A 21,622-nucleotide genomic window follows, 5' to 3' on the forward strand; every position below is an offset into this window, starting at 1 on the left:
GCTCCAGGAACAACGCGAAACACGCGTTTAAGTGGTTGCAGCAAAGCGGGTAAGGAGCTCGGAGTGGTTTAGCGCTAATCGTTTCAAGGGACCGTATCACGTGCACGTCGGTAGAGCTTCGGGCCAGATACAGCTACGCCGGCCAGTGCTGACACAGCTCGCTGATGGCATGCGACTTCCGGCTTATTGTTAGCTTGGTCAATAGAGACGGGCTCGTAAACCGGAGCTCAGTAATTTATCTCCTACCACCATTTCCTTTCCATCCATCTTAATTCTAATCCAGCGTCTGATTCTTTCCAATGCTCATTTGCTTGCGATGATACCCCGGTAGTCTTTTCTTAACGCGAACCTGGACATTCAGTCAGTAGCGTTGCTCTCGCCGTTTCGCTCAGCCACAGTCGACTCGAGCTTCATCTTGCCATCTTCCATCTTCCATCTTCCACCACGCCAATCATGTATTCTACTCCAGTTGCCGGTAGATCTGTCGACAACCTTGCGCCATTGTCTCCCGGAGGCCGAGCGGACTATCCATTCCACAGGTGGGCATTGTTTCTCAAGCTCCGTGGGGACAGCTCCATGTACCTACCTAGTAGCTGACGACATCGTAGCAGTCGAATAGCCCAGGGCCACCCGCGGCCGCACTCAAGACGAAGTTCTACAGCCAGCTCAATTCACTCAATAGGAGGGGCTCTAGATACGGCATTGAGCGGTGGCAATGGCGCTGTATACGAATCTGGGCAGAATGGTCTGTTGAGCTGCATCCAGCTAAATCCCAACGCTAGCTAATGAAGCGCTATAGCCATCTCAACACTGCTGCAACCCCCTATTGTACGGACAGGCCTCCAGCCTCATACATCAGCGCCAGCATCGAGCAATCATAAACCACCTACCGCAAGGGATATCCCACCTGTCACGTTGACCAACATCCCGAAGATTGACCCCGAGGAGTTTGGGCCGTATCTCTCTCAGATCAGTACCCTCTACGAACAGCTTCGCCGAGTGAAGGAAAATGAGGAGGAAGAGAATGCCATTCGTCGAGGCAGTAAACAAGATGAACAGTCGGAAAGCGCTGGCGACGGTCTTTTGCGGCCTGGAGCTAGAAACCGCCTTCCTCGAAAGGGCTCTACGGCGTCTTTGTCCTCTCTGAACTCGGTAGACACAGTCAGCTCCTTGCGAAGACCGTCAGTGCTTAGCCGCAAAGCTACCCAAGGACCTCCTCCCTTGTCAACAATTCCCACCGTGTACTTCGACGACGACTTTCACCTTGAAAATCCTCGAACCTTTGACGTTGTTAGCGAGCGATCCGAAGTAATACAAAAACATAAGGACGAGGGGAATGGGAATGCGGTGGCTCCAAGAAAGACGCTCGCGACCAACGCTATTCTGCAGGAGAAGCTCTCTTGGTATATGGATACTATTGAAATCCATCTTATCAATTCTATTTCTACTGCATCCACCACTTTCTTCACAGCGCTTGGATCCTTGAAGGAGCTCCACTCTGAAGCGGCTGACTCCGTAGTACGGATCAAGGCTCTGAGGAAAGAGCTAGAGGCTCTAGATGAGAGAGTCGCAGCAAATGGCCTGATGATGGTTCAAAAGCAGCGACGGCAGGAAAATCTTCGACAGCTCAGCGATGCGGTATGGCAGCTCAGGCTCATCACCGAAGGCGTAGCGAGTTGCGAGTCTCTTGTAGATGCTGGCGAAGTGGAGAAAGCATTGGTCAGTATCGGCTCTTTGGAACTTTTGATAGCTGGTGAACGCGACGAGTCTGAGCAGGGCGAGATGCCTCAGCTGCGAGATCTTAGGTCCGCTTCAGCTCTACAAGGAGTTAATTCAGACCTCACTCAGCTCCGGTTTCGCATCGGCAAAGCATTCGAATCTCAGTTCTCTTCCATGCTGTCCTCCGATGTCCGCAAGCATGTCGAATCTGTCTCATCAGCCGACGTTTTGATTCGATGGAGCAATGCAGCACCAAAGGCAAGAGGAGGCAGTTATCCAAGGTCACCGTCTGTGTTTCCCACATACCTGGCTGGTACAGACGAATTGAAGGCCCAGATGCTACCCGTCATGACTGGCTTACATCGCGCACATCATATAGCGATTGCTGCGACTGCTTACCGAGAAGACATTCTTCGCGAGATTCGAAACTTGATTCGTCGACCCCTGCCAAGTTCCAACGACGATGATAATATGTCTATGATGTCCATATCTACTGCAAGCGGAGGAAGACATCTATCGAGCCAAGAGAAGTCCGCTAATCTAGCTCGTAATTTGCGAGCGCTAGATCCGGAAGACGCCGAGGCACTTCTCACGAAGATATACATTGGTGTCACAGAGACGCTGAGGCGAGCATCAACACAAATCAAAGTCTTACTAGACATTGCTAGCTCGCTTTCAGACCAGCCTAGTGGTAGCGATGGATTAAAGTCACCACCAATACGATCTCCCTTACCCAGTCCTCGATATGATCGACAAGATTATATGCAGCAGCCGTCTGCTTTTGCAATTCAAGAAGAGCTTCACAAAGCGATCGACATGGGAAGTTTGCTAGCCCAAGCCGTTGATCTAGCGAACGAAAAGATTGTGAAGATTCTCAAAGTTCGGTCAGAGCAGGCTGTCCACTTGCCACTTGACCTATTCCTGCGTTACTTCAACCTGAACCTGTACTTTACGTATGAATGCGAGGCCATTTCTGGGAGGAGCTGCACTACATTGAAGACAGTGGTTAATAACCACATCAAGGACTTTGTGCAAAAGTATCGCGATGCCCAAATGCAGAAGCTTGCGCAGGGAATGGAATCGGATCAGTGGAGCTCTAAAGATTTTACAGATGAGAACACACAGCTCTTGAATCGGATTCTAGAATGCAGCACCCAAGATATAGAGGCTTGGACTGAGAGTAGCAAGATATGGATTCCGTATGAAACTCCAAAGAAGCTCAGCTTGGATGCTGCCGCGGGGACGAATGGTGCTGGCAAAGAAAAGGTTCGCAATGCCATCATCGAGTCTGAGAAATTCGTGCTTCCCAATTCCGCAATTCTATGTCTTGATGGCATGGGAGATTTCCTACAGTTGATCGCTGGAATACCTTCCATGACGACAGACATTGCAACGTCTCTGGTGACATATCTACAACTCTTCAACTCGCGGTGCACACAGCTCATTTTAGGGGCTGGTGCAACTCGATCCGCTGGCCTGAAGAATATCACGGCTAGGCACTTGGCTCTTGCATCTCAAGCCCTGGCGTTCATGGCGACCTTGGTGCCTCACGTACGAGAGTACGTTCGTCGTCAAGCTGGTTCTGGGGGAAACGTCACTAATCTCATGGGAGAGTTTGACAAGATTCGACGACTGTTTGAAGAACACCAAGATAGTATTCATCAAAAGCTGATCGAAATTATGCGTGGGCGAGCTGCGAATCATGCAAAGAGCATTCGAAGCGCCACCTGGGGTGCTGATACTTCCGAGGGAAAGCATTCGTTCATTCAGAAGCTGGCTGAGGAGACAACAACGCTACACCGTGTCTTGACGAAACATCTTCCCGAAACATCGATCCAGGCTATCATGGTGCCAGTATTTGCAAGCTATAAGACTCAACTAGGAGATGCCCTACGACAAGCAACTGTGGGAACGCAAGCTGGTCAATCGCGGTACGTGATCACATTGAACGTATTAATGATGGATCGTTTTTCTAATATTTCACAGCATGGCCGAGGATGTGGACTTCTTTATTAATAAGTTGCAAAAAGTCGACGGATTTGGCGATACCGGTGACTTCCTCATGGGTATTGTTAAATCAAAAGCAGTTGCGACAACCTCGTCCACCACAGCCAATGGTGCTACTGGTTCCAATACAGAGGAGAAGACTGAGCCAGAGAAAAAGACATCTTCTGAAGAAACAGCACAGGACTAAAGTACTATTGGAACCTATGTATATATGATTCATCGGGCAGCTTCGTTTGTGACATACGCAAGATCAATAGAGGGGAGTTAATGGCTGCTTTTTGGGAGATTCATCTTTCTATATTGTACATTATGCTTAAAAGGGCAAAGGAGGATACAAGGCTGCCTGTATCGTGTACATACGCCGTTGTAAAGAAAGTGGCCTGTATCATAATGTCCCTATATACTACACTGACGATAAATGCCGAGTGGTCGGCGATTTGAAATATTTCATCATATGATCCAGGGAACGGAAGCTCTACGGCGCTTCTAGAGGCTACATTACTCGTATATAACAAAAAAAGAAGCCGTCGGAATATTTTCCTCGTTTTTCCTGTGTGCTGGAGACCGCGCGAGTAGCCGAGTGGCGGCGCAAAACCTTTGCGCCTCTTGAATCATCTCCACGTGCCTCACAATAACATCTTGCCCTTTTGTCCTCTTTCTTATTTTTCTAAGGTAACCCACCAAAACGTGGCGCTTGTCAAGTTAAAACAGTCAACTAGAAGGTTAACGCCATCGCACTATTCTCATTTATTGTTACTCGAGTGTCTTCTTTGGGCAATGGAGCACGTTTTGCCATTTCAAGACACCGAATGGTTTTGTTCTAAATGACGAAATCTGTGAAGTCTTCATTTCTTCTTTTTTTTTTTTGGAGCTTGCTGCCATTGAAGGAAAGTGAAAACAAAAAAAAACTACGAAGGTGGCGATGAAGAGGTTTTTATATACAGTGTTGCGCACTTACAAGTTGCGGAGACCATCGGTGATAACTCTGAGAGAGCTTCTTCGCCTTCTTCCGCCCTCTTCCATCTTTTCTTCTTCAGGGACAGACAGCCGATTACCTCTTTTAGGTAGCGTTCTCCGTGATCTATATTTGCTAGCGCACGGATGGTGTTGGTGCTGGTGTTGGTGTTGGACAGCTCTAGTTGAGTCTTGACAGGCAGTAGTCGTTATTGCGGAGATGTCTTTTTTTTTTTTGTGATACCCAGTAAAGACGAGAATAATCTCCTAGTGAGAAGTAGTAGCTCATACTAACGTCCTTTTTTCCAATTACTCAGGAGAGGATTTGGTCATCATGTGGTCAAAGTGAGCTTGAGAGATGCAGCATGAAAATTGCGCAATTCTACTTCGGACCGTGTTGCGCTGTTCAATGTATTTTAAGTGTCATGTCATAGACTACAGATTAGGAGGAGACAGGCGATAAGTTAAGATGTTTGAATCAAAAAGTCCACAATACCAATTCTAAATCTATCTGTCTAGAATACTTCTAAAAGTCTAATATATACATTCGAAAAAAAAAATGGGGGTATTCAAGAAGAAGAAAATGTAAAATAAGTCATGAAGGAATGTATGAAGCGCCTTTTGATCGGCGGTGAAAGTTGTGAAAATGAGTGCCAGCCTCTGGTTCCCCTCTGTCAAGAGAGACCAAATCTGTAAGAAGTGAATGGCTGTGCTCGCAACCAAGGTTGTCCTTTTTTCCCATGCATAACCCGATACCCCGTAACCCTTTTTGCCCATAAATCTCTGGTCTCTGACCAGATGAGGTATCATCCCGTTGATATTTTTTGCATTTAATCATAGCGTCGTGAGTGACTCGGCGCTCAGCACCATGGGGAGCTGGTGGCACCGTGAATGCAACACGGCGCAACCAGCTCCCAAGTCAGACAAAAAGAAAAGGGGAATTCTTTGACTAGGCAGCCATTTACTGAGCCTCAGTGAAGCTGTAGCCGGTGGAGCCAGAGCCCAAGGTGCAGACGAGGTCAGACTCCATAGTAGCCTTGGTCTGGATGTCATCAGGCAGGTAGTAGGCGTCGTTACAAGGGAAAGCCTCGCAGCCGGACATGGGCTCGTGGCTGGCAGCAGGGAAGATCTGCTTGACGTTGTCCTTGTCGTTGGGGTCGACAATGGCAGAGACGTCGAAGTAGGTCAGGCCCTTCCAGCTACCGAAGTTGACCTCGCCGAGCATGCCGGGGATGTTGGAAGAGCCGTCCTTGACGGCGTACCAGTTGCCCTGCCAAGTGTCAGGGAAAGTGACGGTGGTGTTCTTGCCGGGGGCGGTGGTGACGGAGTCAATGTTGGAGCTGCCAGGGTTGCTGGTGAAGTAGATGGTGCGCTGAGTGTTGTCCAGGGTCCAGAAGGAAACGCTGGCAGCGGTGGAGAGAGCCGCGGAGGCAATGAGGGTAGCAACAGAAGTAGCGAAACGCATTTTGATGGTTTGTTTGCTTAGGAAGCTGAAGAATGAATGTTGGTTTGAATGTTTAAGTGTGACGGGCCTTGCCGTTATAGTCTGCTTTCCAGAAGGAGTGAAAAAGCGTAAAAGACAGAAGAATGAATGATGGTCCGAAGACAAGTAGAATGAACAGTGAGTGTGATGCTGAAAACGGACCTCCCAGGAGCACAGACGGAAGGGATCCCTCCTCTTTATACTTTAGATCAAACGGCAGAGCCTCGTCGGTTGACACATTGCGTGGCAAAGGCCCATCTGGTGGGCGGCTAACTGGGTCTATCCAGACGACACCAAGACCTGAGAGCTATTTTGCTCAAAGGCGCCCATGTTGCCTGGGATATCCAGAGTCTAATGCAGGCACCATCTCTTAGCCAGTAACTGTGCCTGACTGCTCTTGGTGTGGATGGGTCGGCAGAATGCTAATAGGGCGCTGAACCACACAAGTTGTATGCATCCGGAGGACCACCCGTGAGCCGTTGACCCCTGTTCAACGCCACAATGGATCGCGGTGGACTCGTAGAAGCTGATTTCGGGCTCCCATTGCGTGGCGCACTTTGACTGTGAGTGGGCCCTTTCAGAAGAGAAAGGTCAAGTTTAGAAAGAAAAAAATAGAACAATCGATGAACGGTGCTAGCAAGACAGGTCGCCGAAGCTGGCCTGGAGCTGGCGCAGTTTGAAACAACAAGCGTCCATTTTCAGCCACCTAAGTATATTCCAGATTAGTTAAAGAGCCTTTTGAAAGGACGCAGGACGAGTCGTATGGAAACGGCAGCGTTGTTGGGGGTTACAGCTGCCGCTGTGTTCTTCCCCTCATCCCGTGATCCATGTGCGCAGGGTTCGCATCAAACGCCCTCACTGGAAGTATATTCAGCGCCAATCCATCGTCAGAGTGAGCCGTCCTGGCACTCCAATGGAAGTCAAAATTCGTATCCAGCTGCCGACGTGCAGCGTCTCATCTCACGGCCTGTAAGCAAGGCACAGAAAAAACAAGATGGTGGGGAGCCAGGGACATCCGGCCACACTGTGCACTCGTTCCTGGCCAGGAACGTCAAAAGTCTAGTAAAAACTAGTATAAGTATGGAGTAGTGTCTGCTGCTACTCGTAGTCTGTCGCTGCTAGCATCATATAGCGGAAGGGCTATTCGGACACGCAGTGAAGTCGACTATTAAAGCTTCGGGGTTCGCTATTCGCAGTCGCGCACAAATGATATTCTTCGTCGGATTGCCTTTGCGCCCTTCTCGGCTCCAGGCCTCCAGCAACGAGAAAAAGCTGCCTCGCTCGCGCGTGCTTACCCCTCAACTGCATCAGGTCTCAAAGCTGCAATTGGCCGGATGATTGCCCAGCGATTTTGGGAAACCATCGTTTTTAGCTGCATAACGGCCGGAACCCGGCTCCGCAACCCAATTGGCCGGTGCCTGGCAAGATCCATGTGGTCTGCCCTGACAGGCCGGACCGGCGAGTGGATCGTGGGAATTTGCCTGTTGTGGCCGCTCACTCCGTTGCCTCCGAGTGAAAAGCCTGCAGGAAGTTGCTGGCTGTGCTTCAAGATTTTTGACGCAGTGTCCAACTTAGCTGGTTGTTAGTTACCTCGGTAGCGGACCTTTTGCGAGAATGCGAGGGAATCGAAAGAATAAAAGGTGAATGTATTACGGCGTTCAGTCTACCATCGATTAAGTTTGATCTCCAACAATGCTTGTCCCCTGCGTAGATAGCCCGCGGCTAGCTCACGGAATCGGGCACTATCGTGTAAACTGATTTCTCCCCGCCGCACAGATCTGAGCCTGTCGTCTGTTTCCAATATTTGCCTTGTGTCGTGCAAGGGAACCTTCGCCGGGAGAGTCTAGGTGGTCAGCGATCGGGCTCCAGGAACAAGCCCAATCCTTGTTTTTTTTTTTTTTTTTTTGCGGGCACCAGATAATATGGCCATTGCTTGCAAACCTGAATCGTGAGCGGCGAGAAGAGGTGGGACTTGAAAATCTTGAGAGCTCCATCGCCTGCAAGTAGACCCAGTACCTGCAGTGGAGGATTTCCATGTGAATTCTCCATCATTAGCTCTCGCCGCATGGGTCTATGTTCACGATCGTCGGCTCTAGTATCCGTTGCAAAAGGACCGTACAGAGGGCTTGGTGACAGTCCATGTAATTGGCACGGTTTTGCTTCCTTTTGGCCATGATACAACGAGCAATAGCCAAATGCAGAGATTGCTTCTCGCAACAATGAAAGCAACGCAAAAGCGATTTTAGTCGCCATCAATAAGAACTGATGTTGGGTAACGCGTCATTTGGCTGCAAAGCTGATACGACAGATTCGTAATATGCGTGACTTATGCAGCCACTTCACGAGTTCGATGGCCGGTTACTCGGAAGAGACTCAACCGCACCGTGTCGTAGGACTTGGGCGCCCGACAATACGACCTGGGGGCTGATCGCTCCCCCGATTGCCGTGCTTTGCGTGCCTAAGGCTTGGTCTAGAGCAGCATCTCGGCAACAATAAAACTTGGCAATTACAGTAGATGAAAAGGCCTCGACTAGCTGAGAAATAGCGTGGCAGATGATTAATGGCTCTTGAACAGTTCTTGAGTGCCCCATTGCATATCAGAAACTGGCGATGTGAGAGGCGATGACGACGACATTTACGCAACCCAGATTTTCTTTGGACGGTTTCTGGAGTTTCTCCTTCGAGATATCATGACTGACATTCAACCTCCACTTGGAGCAGAAAAACTGACGCAGCTCTTTTGTGGCCAAAGGTGCGTTGATTGCCTGATACAGTAAACCGGGGGGCCTGACTTTTGCTAGTTTCTTGAGCTTGATTCCCTTAGGCGGCTCGGGCCCATCTTTACATTTTCCCAAGAACTAGTCGTAGCTGGATAGAACGGAGAACTTGCTCTCTTTGGAAGCAAGAGTCTGGTAGAACAGAAAATTTTGTTCCAGGCTATTCAGAAAATCCGCACAGTGGCAGGTTTGTACGTTCATGGACCGTCTTGCAAAAGCCGAAGTTTTGCCCAGGCAGACATGAAGCTGCATAGGCATGCAGGCATAATGGAGGACGGAAAGAGCACTAGTGGCAATTGGGTCTGAAACGATAGACCGGAAACCAGTATTGATGCCTCAGAGACTTGGAAGTAGGTGGACAGAGTCGAAGGCCAGGCTGCATATGAGAGGTGTGATATGGCGATATGTCTGCTGCAATGTAGCTAGTTGCGCAGAACATTCATCCAGACCGGTGAGTCGACACAATTGCACACGTGTTCGTGCATGTTGGAGCACCAATCGGAGAAACATCTTATATATGGTGTGTGACACGGGATGTTAGGCTGCATGTTATACGAGGAACGCCTTGTTTGTTTCTCTGTTGGTGGGCAGGTATCGAGATCAGTCTTTGGAAGAAAAAAGCCGGGCTTTTTTGCTCTCACTACTCCGTACTTCTACTTTGGAAGGGAAGTCAGTAATTAAAATTCGTAAAATTTGTGTCAATTGCTGCTTCTCAAAATCTATTATCCATTGTTGAAGCCCAAGTGGCTTGTACTCTGTGCAAACTCAGCATGTTCACTCCATGCCGCCGTTGCTCTCTCATTCGGAAGATGCGGGCCGGGCCAGGTCAATCGATGTTTTCTGAGAGACTGCTGAGTGTGAACATGATTACGGCGGTGGCGTGAAGCACTGAGGCTGCTTTCCAGCAGTTTGTGGAGAAGTGGCTGGTTTATTTGCCGATGGAAGAAAGACGAAGTCGCCCAAGCACGTAGCTCAAAAACAAAGTCCGTATCTATCGTAGCTACCGAGCTACAGATAGCACTGTACAGCACCGCTACATGAAGCAGTAGCACACAGTGCCAAAACTGCCACAGCCTGCTTAGCTCTCGTGACAACCCTCAGGAGCTTTCCTTCTTCCTTTCTGCCCCCCTCTCTCTATCTTCGGCATTTTGTGTTCATCAAAGCCTCATTCTTGCACGAGTCCTCGTATCCACTGTCAATGTGAAATTTCACGTGCAGAAATGATGGGAAATCTGCCACGAACCTCTATTCCATCTAGACCTAGTCCATATCAAGCATCGACCAACGGTTAGAGTTGTATCTATGCATGCACCACACCTCCGGCCAAAGCCAATCACTTACATTGAAGCAGGCCAAAGACGAAATTCCACCTATCGTATTACCTAAATTATGAGAAATTGACTTTTGTTGCAATGGACCTGGCTCCAGCGTCGCTTTCGGCCTGCCGGAAGCTGGTTGGCTGCATGGAGCGCCATCCACATTCCAGTCAGACCTTTACGCGGAAGCCGAAATCATCACGATTAGGCAGATTGACAGAAAGCTCCGCAACTGCTGTCAATGCAGGGGGACAAGTATAGCAAAGAGGCAAATCAATTGTAGTTCTTGGCCGCGTTCAATTGATTCTGCAGTTACGATAATGAGCGTGGACGGCAGAAAGGCGAGGCCATACTATACGTTGGTTACTACCCAAGTTGCTCGACTCGACTTGCATCTATCTATACGAAGGCCCAGCGCCGCACTCGTACCCAAAGTCGGTTTTCCCCTTTTCGAACATCGCAGATTGGTCCTTTTTTGGGCAGCTTGTTTTCAGAATATGCTTGAGACGGATACACGGCAGACGCTATGCAGCTGTGTTGCGGCGGACACCCAAAACTTTCAAACTCTCCCCTCACTGCTGCCACCGAAGTGGGAGAATTACATCATGCACTGCGGCCGAAATCACCACTTCAGCGCCGGATATTCTCGTGTTATCTTGCTTTGGGCAAGTCCATCGGCTCTTTTGCTCCTTTTCCCCCATCCTGATTGTTTCCGTCTGCAGGCCGTATGCAAGGGAGCTCGGTGCGATTTCGCATTCACTGGCTGCTGTTTTAGTGAAACGGCAAACGAAGCATTGCAAAGGTAGGGACAAACTCTGCCTTTGGGATACATCCAATTAAATAACCAGAGACTTAATCATCCCTCCAACCCCATACCAGCTGAAAGATAATACGATATTTGTTCTTTGCAGGCTTGCTAGGCTAGTTCCTAGCTAGATGGAGCACATACTTTGTGTCCGTTCCCCTTCAAGCCAGTAGAGAGCAGCGTTGGCCGCCACCTGCCAAACAAGCCTGAACTAATCCCATCAGTTTCCGTATTCACAAGCTTCTTGACGGTTTCGTGACATCAGGCCGGTAGCGGCCTTCTTTATTTTGTAAGTCTATAATCAAGCCCCGAGCCGCCGTTCCATGCTCCACTAGGCGAGGGAAGAACCGTAGATCGCAAGATGCACTAACAGATGGAGAACTCAAAGGATATACCCCAGGAACATGTATCCCTGTCTGCTGCTTTCAGTACCTTACCCACTGTCATCTCAAAGGTCGTGTACGCCGATCTGCTGTAACAACTCTTGTTGGTTATTCTAACCATCCTATCACCATCCTCATCCTTGCAAACTCCCAGTCTTCTAGTCTTCGGTGGCGCCATCCAGCCATAGATCGAACTCTTAAGCTTTTCCCTCCATATCCGGTGAGGCTACTTCGAAACCAATGGATGGCTTCATGAAGCTTCTCCTGATGCAGCATGGCACAGCATCTGGATGCATGGCCTGAATGCATCCATTCCCACGCCATAGACCCGCTCCCTCTCGACTACAAAGAGGCGACATGATCCCATGATCTCAGCCTTCTTTTTTCTCCTCTCTTCATCACACTCACACTCGTTCGATACAGTCTTTCAAGCACTAGCTCAAAAGCTTTTCTAACTTTGGGTCCTCCTGTCCTTCGTTGATACCGCAAAAATGCGTTTCATTCAACTCGTGGCATCCGCTGCGGCGCTTGCCACCGCAGTTGCTGCCGGTGGTGAGGGTGGATACGGCAACAAGCAACCTGAATATGGCAACAAGGAGCCTGAGGCTCCCAAGTATGAGCCTCCCAAGTACGAGCCTCCCAAGTACGAGCCTCCCAAGTACGAGCCTCCCAAGTACGAGCCTCCCAAGTACGAGCCTCCCAAGTACGAGCCTCCCAAGCCCCAGCCTCCCGTGTACGCGCCTCCTCAGAACATCACCAAGTACACCACTGTCATTACTACTGACTATACGACGTTCTGTCCTGTAAGTATCAATCTAGAATTCCTTTCACTAGAAGTCCAGCAGCTAACTTTGCATAAGACCCCGACTATTATCCCCATTAACAGCATCACTTACACGGTCACCAAGCCAACCACCCTGACCATCACCAGTAAGGCTCTCTCTGTGCTGTTCTTCAGCTTATAAGCACCGACGACTAATGACTTGCCACAGACTGTCCTTGCACTTTCACTCATCCGGTTCCTCCGCCGCCGCCTCCTCCTCCCCCTCCTCCGCCTCCTCCACCACACGCTAATACCACACGGCTGCCTCCTCCCCCTCCCCCTCCTGTCACCACTGTGGTTCCTCCCCCTGAGACTTCCGTGGCGCCTCCTCCTGTCACCACTGTGGTTCCTCTCCCTGAGACTTCCGTGGCGCCTCCTCCTCCTCCGGAAACCGTGGTCCCTCCTCCTGAAACCGTGGTCCCCCCTCCGGAGACCGTGGTTCCCCCTCCGGAGACTGTGGTCCCTCCTCCGGAAACCGTGGTCCCTCCTCCGCAGACTGTGGTCCCTCCTCCGGAAACCGTGGTCCCTCCTCCGCAGACTGTGGTCCCTCCTCCGGGAACCGTGGTCCCTCCTCCGCAGACTGTGGTCCCTCCTCCGGGAACCGTGGTTCCTCCTCCGGAGACTGTGGTCCCTCCTCCGCAGACTGTGGTCCCACCCCCGGCGAGCACTCAACTTCCTCCACCACCTCCGGCCACTGGCACAACTCCTCCGCTTATCCCCACCGCTGCTGCCGACAAGACCAACGCTGGCATCGGCGCTCTCGTCCTCGCTGGTCTTGCCGCTTTCGCTCTCTAAATGCAGAGTTTGGCATCAGGGAAATAAGAAATTGGCTAGCGACAGGGGAACAGGAGAGGCTCGGTCATATCCCACTATGGGACAGTTCTCAGCTTTTTAATTAATTGATTTTAAACTATCTTCTTGACACTCCTTCATACCATGGAAGAGAGACCATTTTATAACAGAGAACTGGAGGCGGGTTAATCGCGGTTGCGGTTGTGGAATTGCTTGGTTTAGACAAGAAGTATTGGATTTAATAAAAAAAAAATACACACTCCTTTACACGTGATCATCTAGATTCCATGAATTCCGTGATAATTCCGTTTTTATGCTAATGAAGGTCTCATCGTATGCTAATATGTATCAAAATCATGAAAAAGGCTGCCAGCCAAGCTTACACCTCCAATTCATAACAAGAGGAAAAACCAAAAGGAAAGGAAACCATGTAGTCGATCATGAGACACATCATGATCACGATCGACGCTGTTTAGACGTTTCCGGCACTCGCTGCTAGCCTGCAGATGTCAACATGCCAGAAGCCTCAAGCCTCGACCTCACCTCCCGCACAAGCGCCTTGGCCTCTTCCACCTCGACTCCATCCTGGCACAGCTCAGCGGCGAGCTGGTTCGCCGTGGTATAGTCCGCAGTGCGCATGGCAAACTTGGCCAGCCACATGCGCGCCTTGCTGGTCGCGGCCGTGACGCCGGTACCCTCGGCATTCCCCTCTACGTGGTTGTCGTCTCGCTCGTGGTAGCCTTCCGAGCCTCCTGGCGAATCGTTATGGATCCGCACAGACTCGCTCAAGTTCCCAGCGGCTGCCAGACCTCCGTCCTCTTGAGCCACGCAGAGCTCCATATAAGCTTTCGCCTCCTCTTCTTCTCCTAGCTGGTCGTACATGGTAGCGATTTGCAAGAGTATCTCCGGGTCCATTTGACCAGTGGCGCCACGAGCTCCAAGCAGATCTCCGCCGCTGCCAAAGCTGCTGCCCACGTCATAGTACGCATCGGCGAGCAGAGCACGTTTGAGCGCCTTGATGCCATCACGCTCTCGGCCCATTTTCTGGAGGCACGATCCAACCGCCATCCACATTTTGCCATCCCATGGCCGGAGACCGGCGGCCTTTTTGTAGTACCACAGCGAATACGTGTGCATTTCCAGCATTTCGTACGTTTGCCCAAGGCCATACCAAGCTCGGTAGTCACGGCGATTGACATCCACTGCTCGTCGATATGATTCTATAGCAGAATGTGTGTTCTTCAACTCCACGTATTCGTGGCCCATCAAAGTCCATGCAGAGAGGCATGACCTATCGAGTGTTAGTGCTCGTCGAAAGTATCCCACAGCCTTCTCGTGCATGGACAGGAGCGAATAGTAATTTCCGATGACGACACAAGATTCAGGCCGAAACTTATCCACGCTCGAACACAGGTGAGCCAGAAATGCAAGCTTTGGCCGCAGATTCAGCACGTAGAGAATATTGGAGTAGTGATCCAAGGAATCAAGCCTGTGGGGATGAAGCGATAGCAGCCGGCTGAAATGCTGCTCGGCGGTCATTAAATCCTTTGCGTGGTAGGCCAACAGTGCATTGCATGTGAGGAGAAAGGATGAGGTCGGGAAGATGGAGAGGAGTTGATCGAGAGAATTTGCAAGGCCTGCGGACTGCTGGTACAGCTCAAGCGATGTGTGAAGGTGGAACATGTAGGAAACGATATTTTGAGGGCAATGCCGACATATTCGATTCAGCTAAAGGATTGCTTGTCAGTCGCTGCCCTGGAATGCATGTGTTGCCTTCCATCAACTTACATCTTCGACTCGTGATATCAGAGACGTCATCTCAAGCCAGCAGCCCCAGTTCATGGGGTACTTGTGAACACTGCGTATAAGGAACTCCAGGGCTTTCTCGTCATTCTTTTCTTTGGCGAGCACCATGCCGTATCTACAGTCAACGAGGGTTAGCACATGCAGTCGTAACTCTCATAATGACATAATAAATAAACTTATTGTCAACGTACAAATATTCCAGCCAGCCCTGGCTTCCGAGAACTTCATCATCGTCCGTCGTCCTCTCTTCAAACCAAGCAGTCAAAAATCTCCCAACAACCAGAAGTTGCTTGTTGACCACGGTGCCAAGGTCATTAGGGCCAATGACCATCTCGGACTCTTCATTCTTGCGCTTCTCGCCAGACATGAATTTGGCATACAGCGCCAAGAAGAGACTCTTCTGGCTGAGCTTGGGCAGAGGCACCGCGCTCAGGCTAGGCTCATCCGTCGCCCTCGACTTGCCCTTGCCTTTGGGCGTCGCCAGGGGTTTCTCGAGGCGTGAGTCGAGAACGGTGGACAGCAACGACTCCGGCAGGAAGACGGCCGCACAGCGGTCATATTCCTTGCAGTCAAAGAGCGACTTGGCGAGGAGGTACCTGCTCAACTCCTTTGCCTCCAGGGCAGCTTCGCCGGCATCTTGATTTGGCGCAAAGATGGGTGAGGTGTGTTTGCCGAGCTCGGGGTCATCAGCCTCCTCTTCCCCATCCGCCGCCTCTGGAACCGCATTGAGGAGCTCGGCTGCCCTTGAGAAATAAGATTATCAGCCTTATGCCTGCTTCACACGTGGTAAAATTACAAACAAGGGACGTCAAGAACTAGGCAAAAGTAAAAGCTAACCATTTTGCCGACTGATACAGGCATCGCTCGGAGCATTTCACCACCGCATCTTGCAGCGCGATCCTGAGCTGGGCTACCTCGTGGGAGCTGAGCGGCATGGCTGGGGTACGAAAGTAAACAAAGCAAACCAAATTAAACAAATTAAAGAAAAGCCACGAGGGAATGGGCCGCGATAGCCGTTCAACGTGGTAGCAACGCAAGGCACGCAAGGCTCAGCCCCGGCCTTCAGGCAACGATGCGCGATCCCTGCTGTCTGTCCGTCCGTGTCATATATCAGATAGCAGCCACGTACGGCATCTGCACTCTGCACGCTGAATCAGGCTGGGCATGAAATTGGCTGGGCTTGTCTGTGAGCTGTGGCGTCTGCGATAAGGGACCGGAGGTGGTGAAATCCGAGTACGTTGCATCGAAGCGTACTCGTATTAGACGCGAGGGAGAGGCATAAAGTAGGTACACAGTGTCTGAGGTAGCGAAAGCAAAGAACTGATAATCAATGCATAAATACAGTGCGCATAATCGCTCATTTAGCGACTGGTCACACGGCGTACCGTCGCTGTCTCAGCCGCTGCCACAGGCCTCCACATCCCGATTCGCGGCCCCTAGCGACGTGATCCAAGCGCTGATTTTCAGGTACCGCCCAGCGCACCACCGCAGATGCCACCATACTGGGCATGCTAACCGCAGAGCAGAGCGTGTTTAGCAAGGGCCCAGGCCTGGGCGACTCGATTCGATGCCCTGCAGCTGGCGCCAATTTACCACTGCGGCCCCAGATACAGTAGCACCGCATGCCTGTACATGCACGCTCTTCTGTTTTCTGAGCTGCTGCCGCTCACCGCCCCCCACAAAAGGCTAAGGGCCATGAGGGGCCCCCCGTCAGTTTCCGTCATTTGGCAATTTTTTCAATCTTGGAGCTGGGCTGGTTCTCGTGGAAGCCAATGGAGGGGCGCCGTCTCTCTTTCTCCAAATTCGTATAACCGAACCAACAACACTCTTCTCCCCCAGCGCAGGCAGTATATTATTTAGCCTCTTCTTCTCCTCTTCCCGCCACTTTTATTCGGCAGCGAGGTGTTTATAATTTCTGCTTCTTCTCCTTCTATTTTATACGTGATACCCATTGCACCTTTATCTCCCCTCCTCCTAATCCCCCACTTCGCTCGCCATGGCTCAAAAGACCACCCTCAAGGAGTTTGAATCCGTCTGGCCCAAGCTGGAGGAAGCTCTCCTCGACCATGCTAAAAGCTACAAGCTGCCCGCCGCTGAGTTGGCCTGGCTCAAGAGGGTATGACTGCTCTCTCTCTCTCTCTCAATCGAACATCTGCTCTATCCCAATGCAATTGGTGGCTGACTTGTTTCCCCTCCAATCTCTAGAACCTCGAGGTCAACCCCCTCGGCGGAAAATGCAACCGGGGCATGTCTGTCCCCGACTCGGTCTCCATCATTCTGGGCCGCCCTCTGACCGAGGAGGAGTACTTCAAGGCCGCCACGCTGGGCTGGATGACGGAGCTCCTCCAGGCCTTCTTCCTCGTGTCCGACGACATCATGGACAGCAGCATCACGCGCCGCGGCCAGCCCTGTTGGTACCGCCAGGAGGGCGTCGGCATGATCGCCATCAACGACTCCTTCCTGCTCGAGGCCGGCATCTACATCATCCTCAAGAAGTACTTCCGCGACCACCCCCGCTACATTGAGCTCGTCGAGCTCTTCCACGAGAGCTCCTTCCAGACCGAGCTCGGCCAGCTCTGCGACCTGCTCACCGCGCCCGAGGACGTCGTCAACCTCGACAACTTCTCCATGGAAAAGTACAGCTTCATCGTCATCCACAAGACCGCCTACTACTCCTTCTACCTCCCCATCGCCCTGGCGCTCTACATGCTGGATATTGCCTCTCCCGAGAACCTGCAGACCGCAAAGGACATCCTCATCCCCCTCGGCGAGTACTTCCAGATCCAGGACGACTACCTTGACAACTTTGGTCTGCCCGAGCACATTGGCAAGATCGGCACCGACATCAAGGACAACAAGTGCTCCTGGCTAGTCAACCAGGCCCTGCAGCTTGCCACCCCTGAGCAGCGCAAGATCCTCGAGGAGAACTACGGCCAAAAGGACGATGCCAAGGAGCAGGCCGTCAAGAAGCTCTACGACGACATGAAGCTAAAGGAGAGATACGAGGCATTTGAGGAGAAGCGTGCCGCCGAGCTCATGGAGCTGATCAACAAGATTGACGAGAGCCAGGGCCTCAAGAAGCAGGTGTTTGAGGTGTTCCTGAGCAAGATCTACAAGCGAAGCAAATAGACAAATTTTCGTTATCCTCTTTCTTTTCTTTAATGTATCGGATATAGAAATGAGGCAAAGCCAATTAGAAAAGGCGATTTTATAGCATTTATAAGGCATCATGTTAAAGCCGACGAAATAAACAGACTAATACATATTCACAACGGATGTGAAAGACAGAATTCAATGATCTAGTATTGCGTATAACTATGACTTTTTCTTCCACGATTTCTTCCCCCGTACGCACATTTTAATGCCAAAAGTCCGAAATGCTGAATGCGACTATTAAAAAAGAAAGGCTCAATCCAATACCGCCAAGTTTCCCATAATAAATGCCCCTGTATGACTTACAAGCCTTCCCAGCTACAACTCGCCAGACTCAAATGATAACACAAAAGAAAAAAAGGGCCGTTTCCTTATGGCCAAGATGTGGTATTCAAAACAAGAACAAAGGGAATACAAAAAGAAAAAAGGCCCAAATAATAAAACCACTTTTGCTTCTGGGTAAGGGGTATCATGATGAAGAAAGGTTTCACTATCAAGTGCTTCCATGTGCCTCTATAGATGTATGGAACACGAGTCAATTATCGAGCGTGGTTAACCAAAGGCCCTGGTCGGCGTTCTTGGGGCCTTTCCCGGGGTCGCTCTCTGGGATCTCTGGAACGTTCTTGACGTTCTTGAAGCAAAGGACCAGGTCGACGGTGATCACGGCCGTGAGCTGCAGCATCACGAGGGGATGGAGGAGGCATTCGGCCGGGTCGTGGGCCGGGTCCTCGGTGTTGCATAGCTGCAGAAGGGAGATCCTCAGGACCAGGATAACGTCGGGGACCGCCATGAGGACCGCCATGAGGGCCACCATGAGGACCACCATGAGGACCGCTATGAGGAGGGCCACTGGGAGGGCCACTGTTGGCACTGGATATTGAACGGCTACGGTTTCGTGCACCCGGCGGCGGTGGAGGACCTCCAGAAAGAGGTGGCCCGTGTCTTCCTCCCGGTGATGCGGGAGGCCCCATCGGTCCCGGCTGTCCGGATGTTGCAAACTTGACGAGAGGCGAGCCCGGCGGAGGGCGTAGGCCATGTCCTTGCCTAGGCCCGGGGCCTTGCCGGAAGCCCTCTCGGAGGCTCTCACGACGGCCATCTCGGGTGCGTGGCTGCTCTTGAATATTACCACCAAAGTTCAACAGGGGCGCCGGCCCCTTCCTGTGCTCAGGCTGGACTGGGGCCTCCACCGTCTCGTTTCGTCGTAGAGATATCGAGGTACTCCGGTTGCGCGCGCTATGCTCGGCGGCAGACGGGAACCAGGACGTAGCTGTTTTGGGCTGCTCGGGCGATTTTGGTGATGATAGGCCAATACTATTCAACAAAGACGGGCCTTCTGTAAAGGGGCTCGTGACCTCAATCGCCGCCGATTCTTCTTTGCGCTTTTCATACGCTTCTCCAAGTAAGCCGGTGGGTGAGAATGCCTGATCGGTTTTCACACTAGGGGTGACAGAGGCTCCAGATGCTTTCCTTCCTCTTCTAGACATGGTTTTATTAAGCTGGGCCTCCAGGGCCAGCTTCCTGGTAGACTCTTCAATAGCCTTGGTGAAATCGCTGTCATCGATGAATGACCCAGTTGTAATAGTTAAGCCAGTAGTAGAGACTTGGGGGGACTTTTCGCTGATAAGGGGCATCCTGACTGTGTCGGCTCTGCTGAGGCCCAAGTTAAGAGGCGCTGGCTTTTCAACTTCGCGCGAATGCGTGATCTTGTTAACAATGTACCAACTCCGCCAAGCATGCACCTGGTCAAAGAATCTCTGAGCTACTGCAGCATCGTCGGTGCAGAAGAAGTGAACAAAGTTCTCGCCATTGGGGAACACCACGGTCTTCTGCTGGCTCTTGATGGCGAAGCATAGCTTTTTGGGAGGCTTTAGGTTCCGCTTCGCTTCACTCGGCTTGGGCTTATAAATGTCAAAGTCTGATAAATGACACAAAGATGTGCTGTCTTTATCCGAGATTGATGTATCGGCGCGCTTGGAAGCATATACTTGGCCGGTACTGAGCAGGGTGACGAAGCGCTTATTCCACTTGCCTGGGCGAGAGGAATGGTAAAGCTGGATAGAAAAGCCTGGCGCAGGGTCATCTGTCAGCGGCACAGATTCGAGTTCAAGATTCTCATCGCCATCCGACGCATCTGATGGTATCACGAGAAGTGAGTTATCCTGGTCGCGGTCCCAAGAATTCAGCGTGTCCCGTACATGCTCGTATCGTCGCATGCGCCGCTCTAATCCAAGGGTGTCGTAGCATTCCACGACGACGCTCGTTTCAACGTCAACATCGTGCCTTGTCTGCGCGGCGGTTGCAATGAGAATATCAACAGCCGTCGTCTGGGCTGTTACATCCAGACTAATGGTGGACGAAAGGCATCGAACGGTAACACGCTGCAAAGGGAGGGAAAGAGGGGTCAGTACATATTAGCCGGGCGTGGTCACACAGGTCTATCCAGCAGCACTCACTCGTTCACCGCCGTTGATGGCAGAGATGGGCGCGTCGCCCTCGGGATGTGGTTTAATGAAGCTCATCCTTTGTGAGGAATGCAGCAGAGGCGAATCGTCGAGGCTGCTCCGTCGGCTGCAGCTTGGTGTAGGCGTAAAGACGCCCGGCGTAAAGACAGTCGGCGCAACAGTGCTGGGAGTTCCAGGCGGCAAGGGAGTCAGCGGCGGCTGGATCAAATTAGAGCTGCTTGGTTTCCTGCTTCTCGAGAACAGGCTGAGCTTCTCCAAGACTCGCTTGGGCTTCCCTGACGACGGCGTGGCTGGCTGCGCTTGAAGGCGTGCGAGGTCAAACTTCCTCTGCTCATCAATGACCTGGTCTCGCTCGGCCTCAAGTCGCGCGACGTCGTCTGCACAGCGAGCAGCCTCTTCTTCGGTGCAGTTTTGCAGGGCCTGTGCCTTTTTGCGATGCGCCTCCTCAATCTCGGCCTCCAATTGCGTGGCGAGCTCGTCAATTTCCCGCTCGGTTCTGCTGATGCTGCTGATGCTCCTGCTCAGAGGCGAGCCAAAGGGCGATCCGGATTCCGAGTAAAAAGACCTGGCCGAGGGCGATGGTGGTGGCTTCAGTTCGCCGCCAAAGAATCTCCTTTCCAGAAGCGACGGGCTGGAGTCGGTTTTGGGGTTTGCGCTGAGCACGAAGTTGGGAATGGGCGGCACGTCCGAGGCTTGTGAGAGTGAAATTGACGCAGGAGGGTTGCGGGCCCCTGCGAAGCTCTGGGAGCCGTCCGAGCTCTGGGGATCTGGATCGCGGAACAGGTTGAAACGAGACGAAACGCTCTTCCCTCGAAAGGTGCGGTTGCGAGGCGTCTTTGGTGGGGGCTGCTCGGGAGGCGCCTGTGGCGGCGCCTGGAGGGGCCCTGCAGCTGCATCTTCCGCAGCAGCCATAATTGCTGTAGCCGCGCCCGGGGCCGCTGTCAGAATAGGCTTTACAGCGGATCCGTCCGTCAGGCGATCGACAGCCACAGCGGCAGATTGCCTGATGCTGCTTGAAATCGTGTAAGCCGGTAATAAAGCTGTCACGCAGCAGAGAGATTAAGGCGCTTGGACAGGGGCTCTATCGTAAGCGAAGAGGAAAAGGAAGATGAAGCAGAGAAGGAAGCACCCTGATTATTTTT

General features: G+C 51.6%; 5 protein-coding genes across 5 annotated transcripts; 3 read left to right on the forward strand and 2 right to left on the reverse strand.

The window, feature by feature from the left end:
* Window positions 1-453: 453 nt before the first annotated feature.
* Window positions 454-3,913, forward strand: TGAM01_v207048 (hypothetical protein; the record flags this gene model as incomplete). Its single annotated transcript, XM_018804201.1, has 4 exons — window positions 454-539; window positions 609-745; window positions 800-3,650; window positions 3,706-3,913. The coding sequence occupies 4 exons, from the start codon at window positions 454-456 to the stop codon at window positions 3,911-3,913; spliced, it is 3,282 nt and encodes a 1,093-aa protein (XP_018662630.1).
* A 1,728-nt stretch (window positions 3,914-5,641) lies between these two features.
* TGAM01_v207049 (DNase1 protein) lies at window positions 5,642-6,145 on the reverse strand (the record flags this gene model as incomplete). The annotated part of the gene is made up of 1 exon (XM_018804200.1): window positions 5,642-6,145. One exon carries the CDS (start codon window positions 6,143-6,145, stop codon window positions 5,642-5,644), a length of 504 nt encoding a protein of 167 aa, XP_018662629.1.
* A 5,790-nt stretch (window positions 6,146-11,935) lies between these two features.
* Window positions 11,936-13,062, forward strand: TGAM01_v207050 (hypothetical protein; the record flags this gene model as incomplete). Its single annotated transcript, XM_018804199.2, has 3 exons — window positions 11,936-12,247; window positions 12,305-12,374; window positions 12,437-13,062. 3 exons carry the CDS (start codon window positions 11,936-11,938, stop codon window positions 13,060-13,062), a joined length of 1,008 nt encoding a protein of 335 aa, XP_018662628.2.
* A 492-nt stretch (window positions 13,063-13,554) lies between these two features.
* On the reverse strand, window positions 13,555-15,800 carry TGAM01_v207051 (hypothetical protein; the record flags this gene model as incomplete). The annotated part of the gene is made up of 4 exons (XM_018804198.1): window positions 13,555-14,787; window positions 14,848-14,980; window positions 15,057-15,608; window positions 15,703-15,800. The coding sequence occupies 4 exons, from the start codon at window positions 15,798-15,800 to the stop codon at window positions 13,555-13,557; spliced, it is 2,016 nt and encodes a 671-aa protein (XP_018662627.1).
* Window positions 15,801-16,861: 1,061 nt separating this feature from the next.
* Window positions 16,862-17,994, forward strand: TGAM01_v207053 (farnesyl pyrophosphate synthase; the record flags this gene model as incomplete). The annotated part of the gene is made up of 2 exons (XM_018804197.1): window positions 16,862-16,981; window positions 17,071-17,994. The coding sequence occupies 2 exons, from the start codon at window positions 16,862-16,864 to the stop codon at window positions 17,992-17,994; spliced, it is 1,044 nt and encodes a 347-aa protein (XP_018662626.1).
* Window positions 17,995-21,622: the final 3,628 nt, after the last annotated feature.

The sequence above is a fragment of the Trichoderma gamsii genome (genome assembly GCF_001481775.2).
Source record: "Trichoderma gamsii strain T6085 chromosome Unknown Scaffold_25.2, whole genome shotgun sequence".
NCBI classification, from domain to species: Eukaryota; Fungi; Ascomycota; class Sordariomycetes; order Hypocreales; family Hypocreaceae; genus Trichoderma; species Trichoderma gamsii.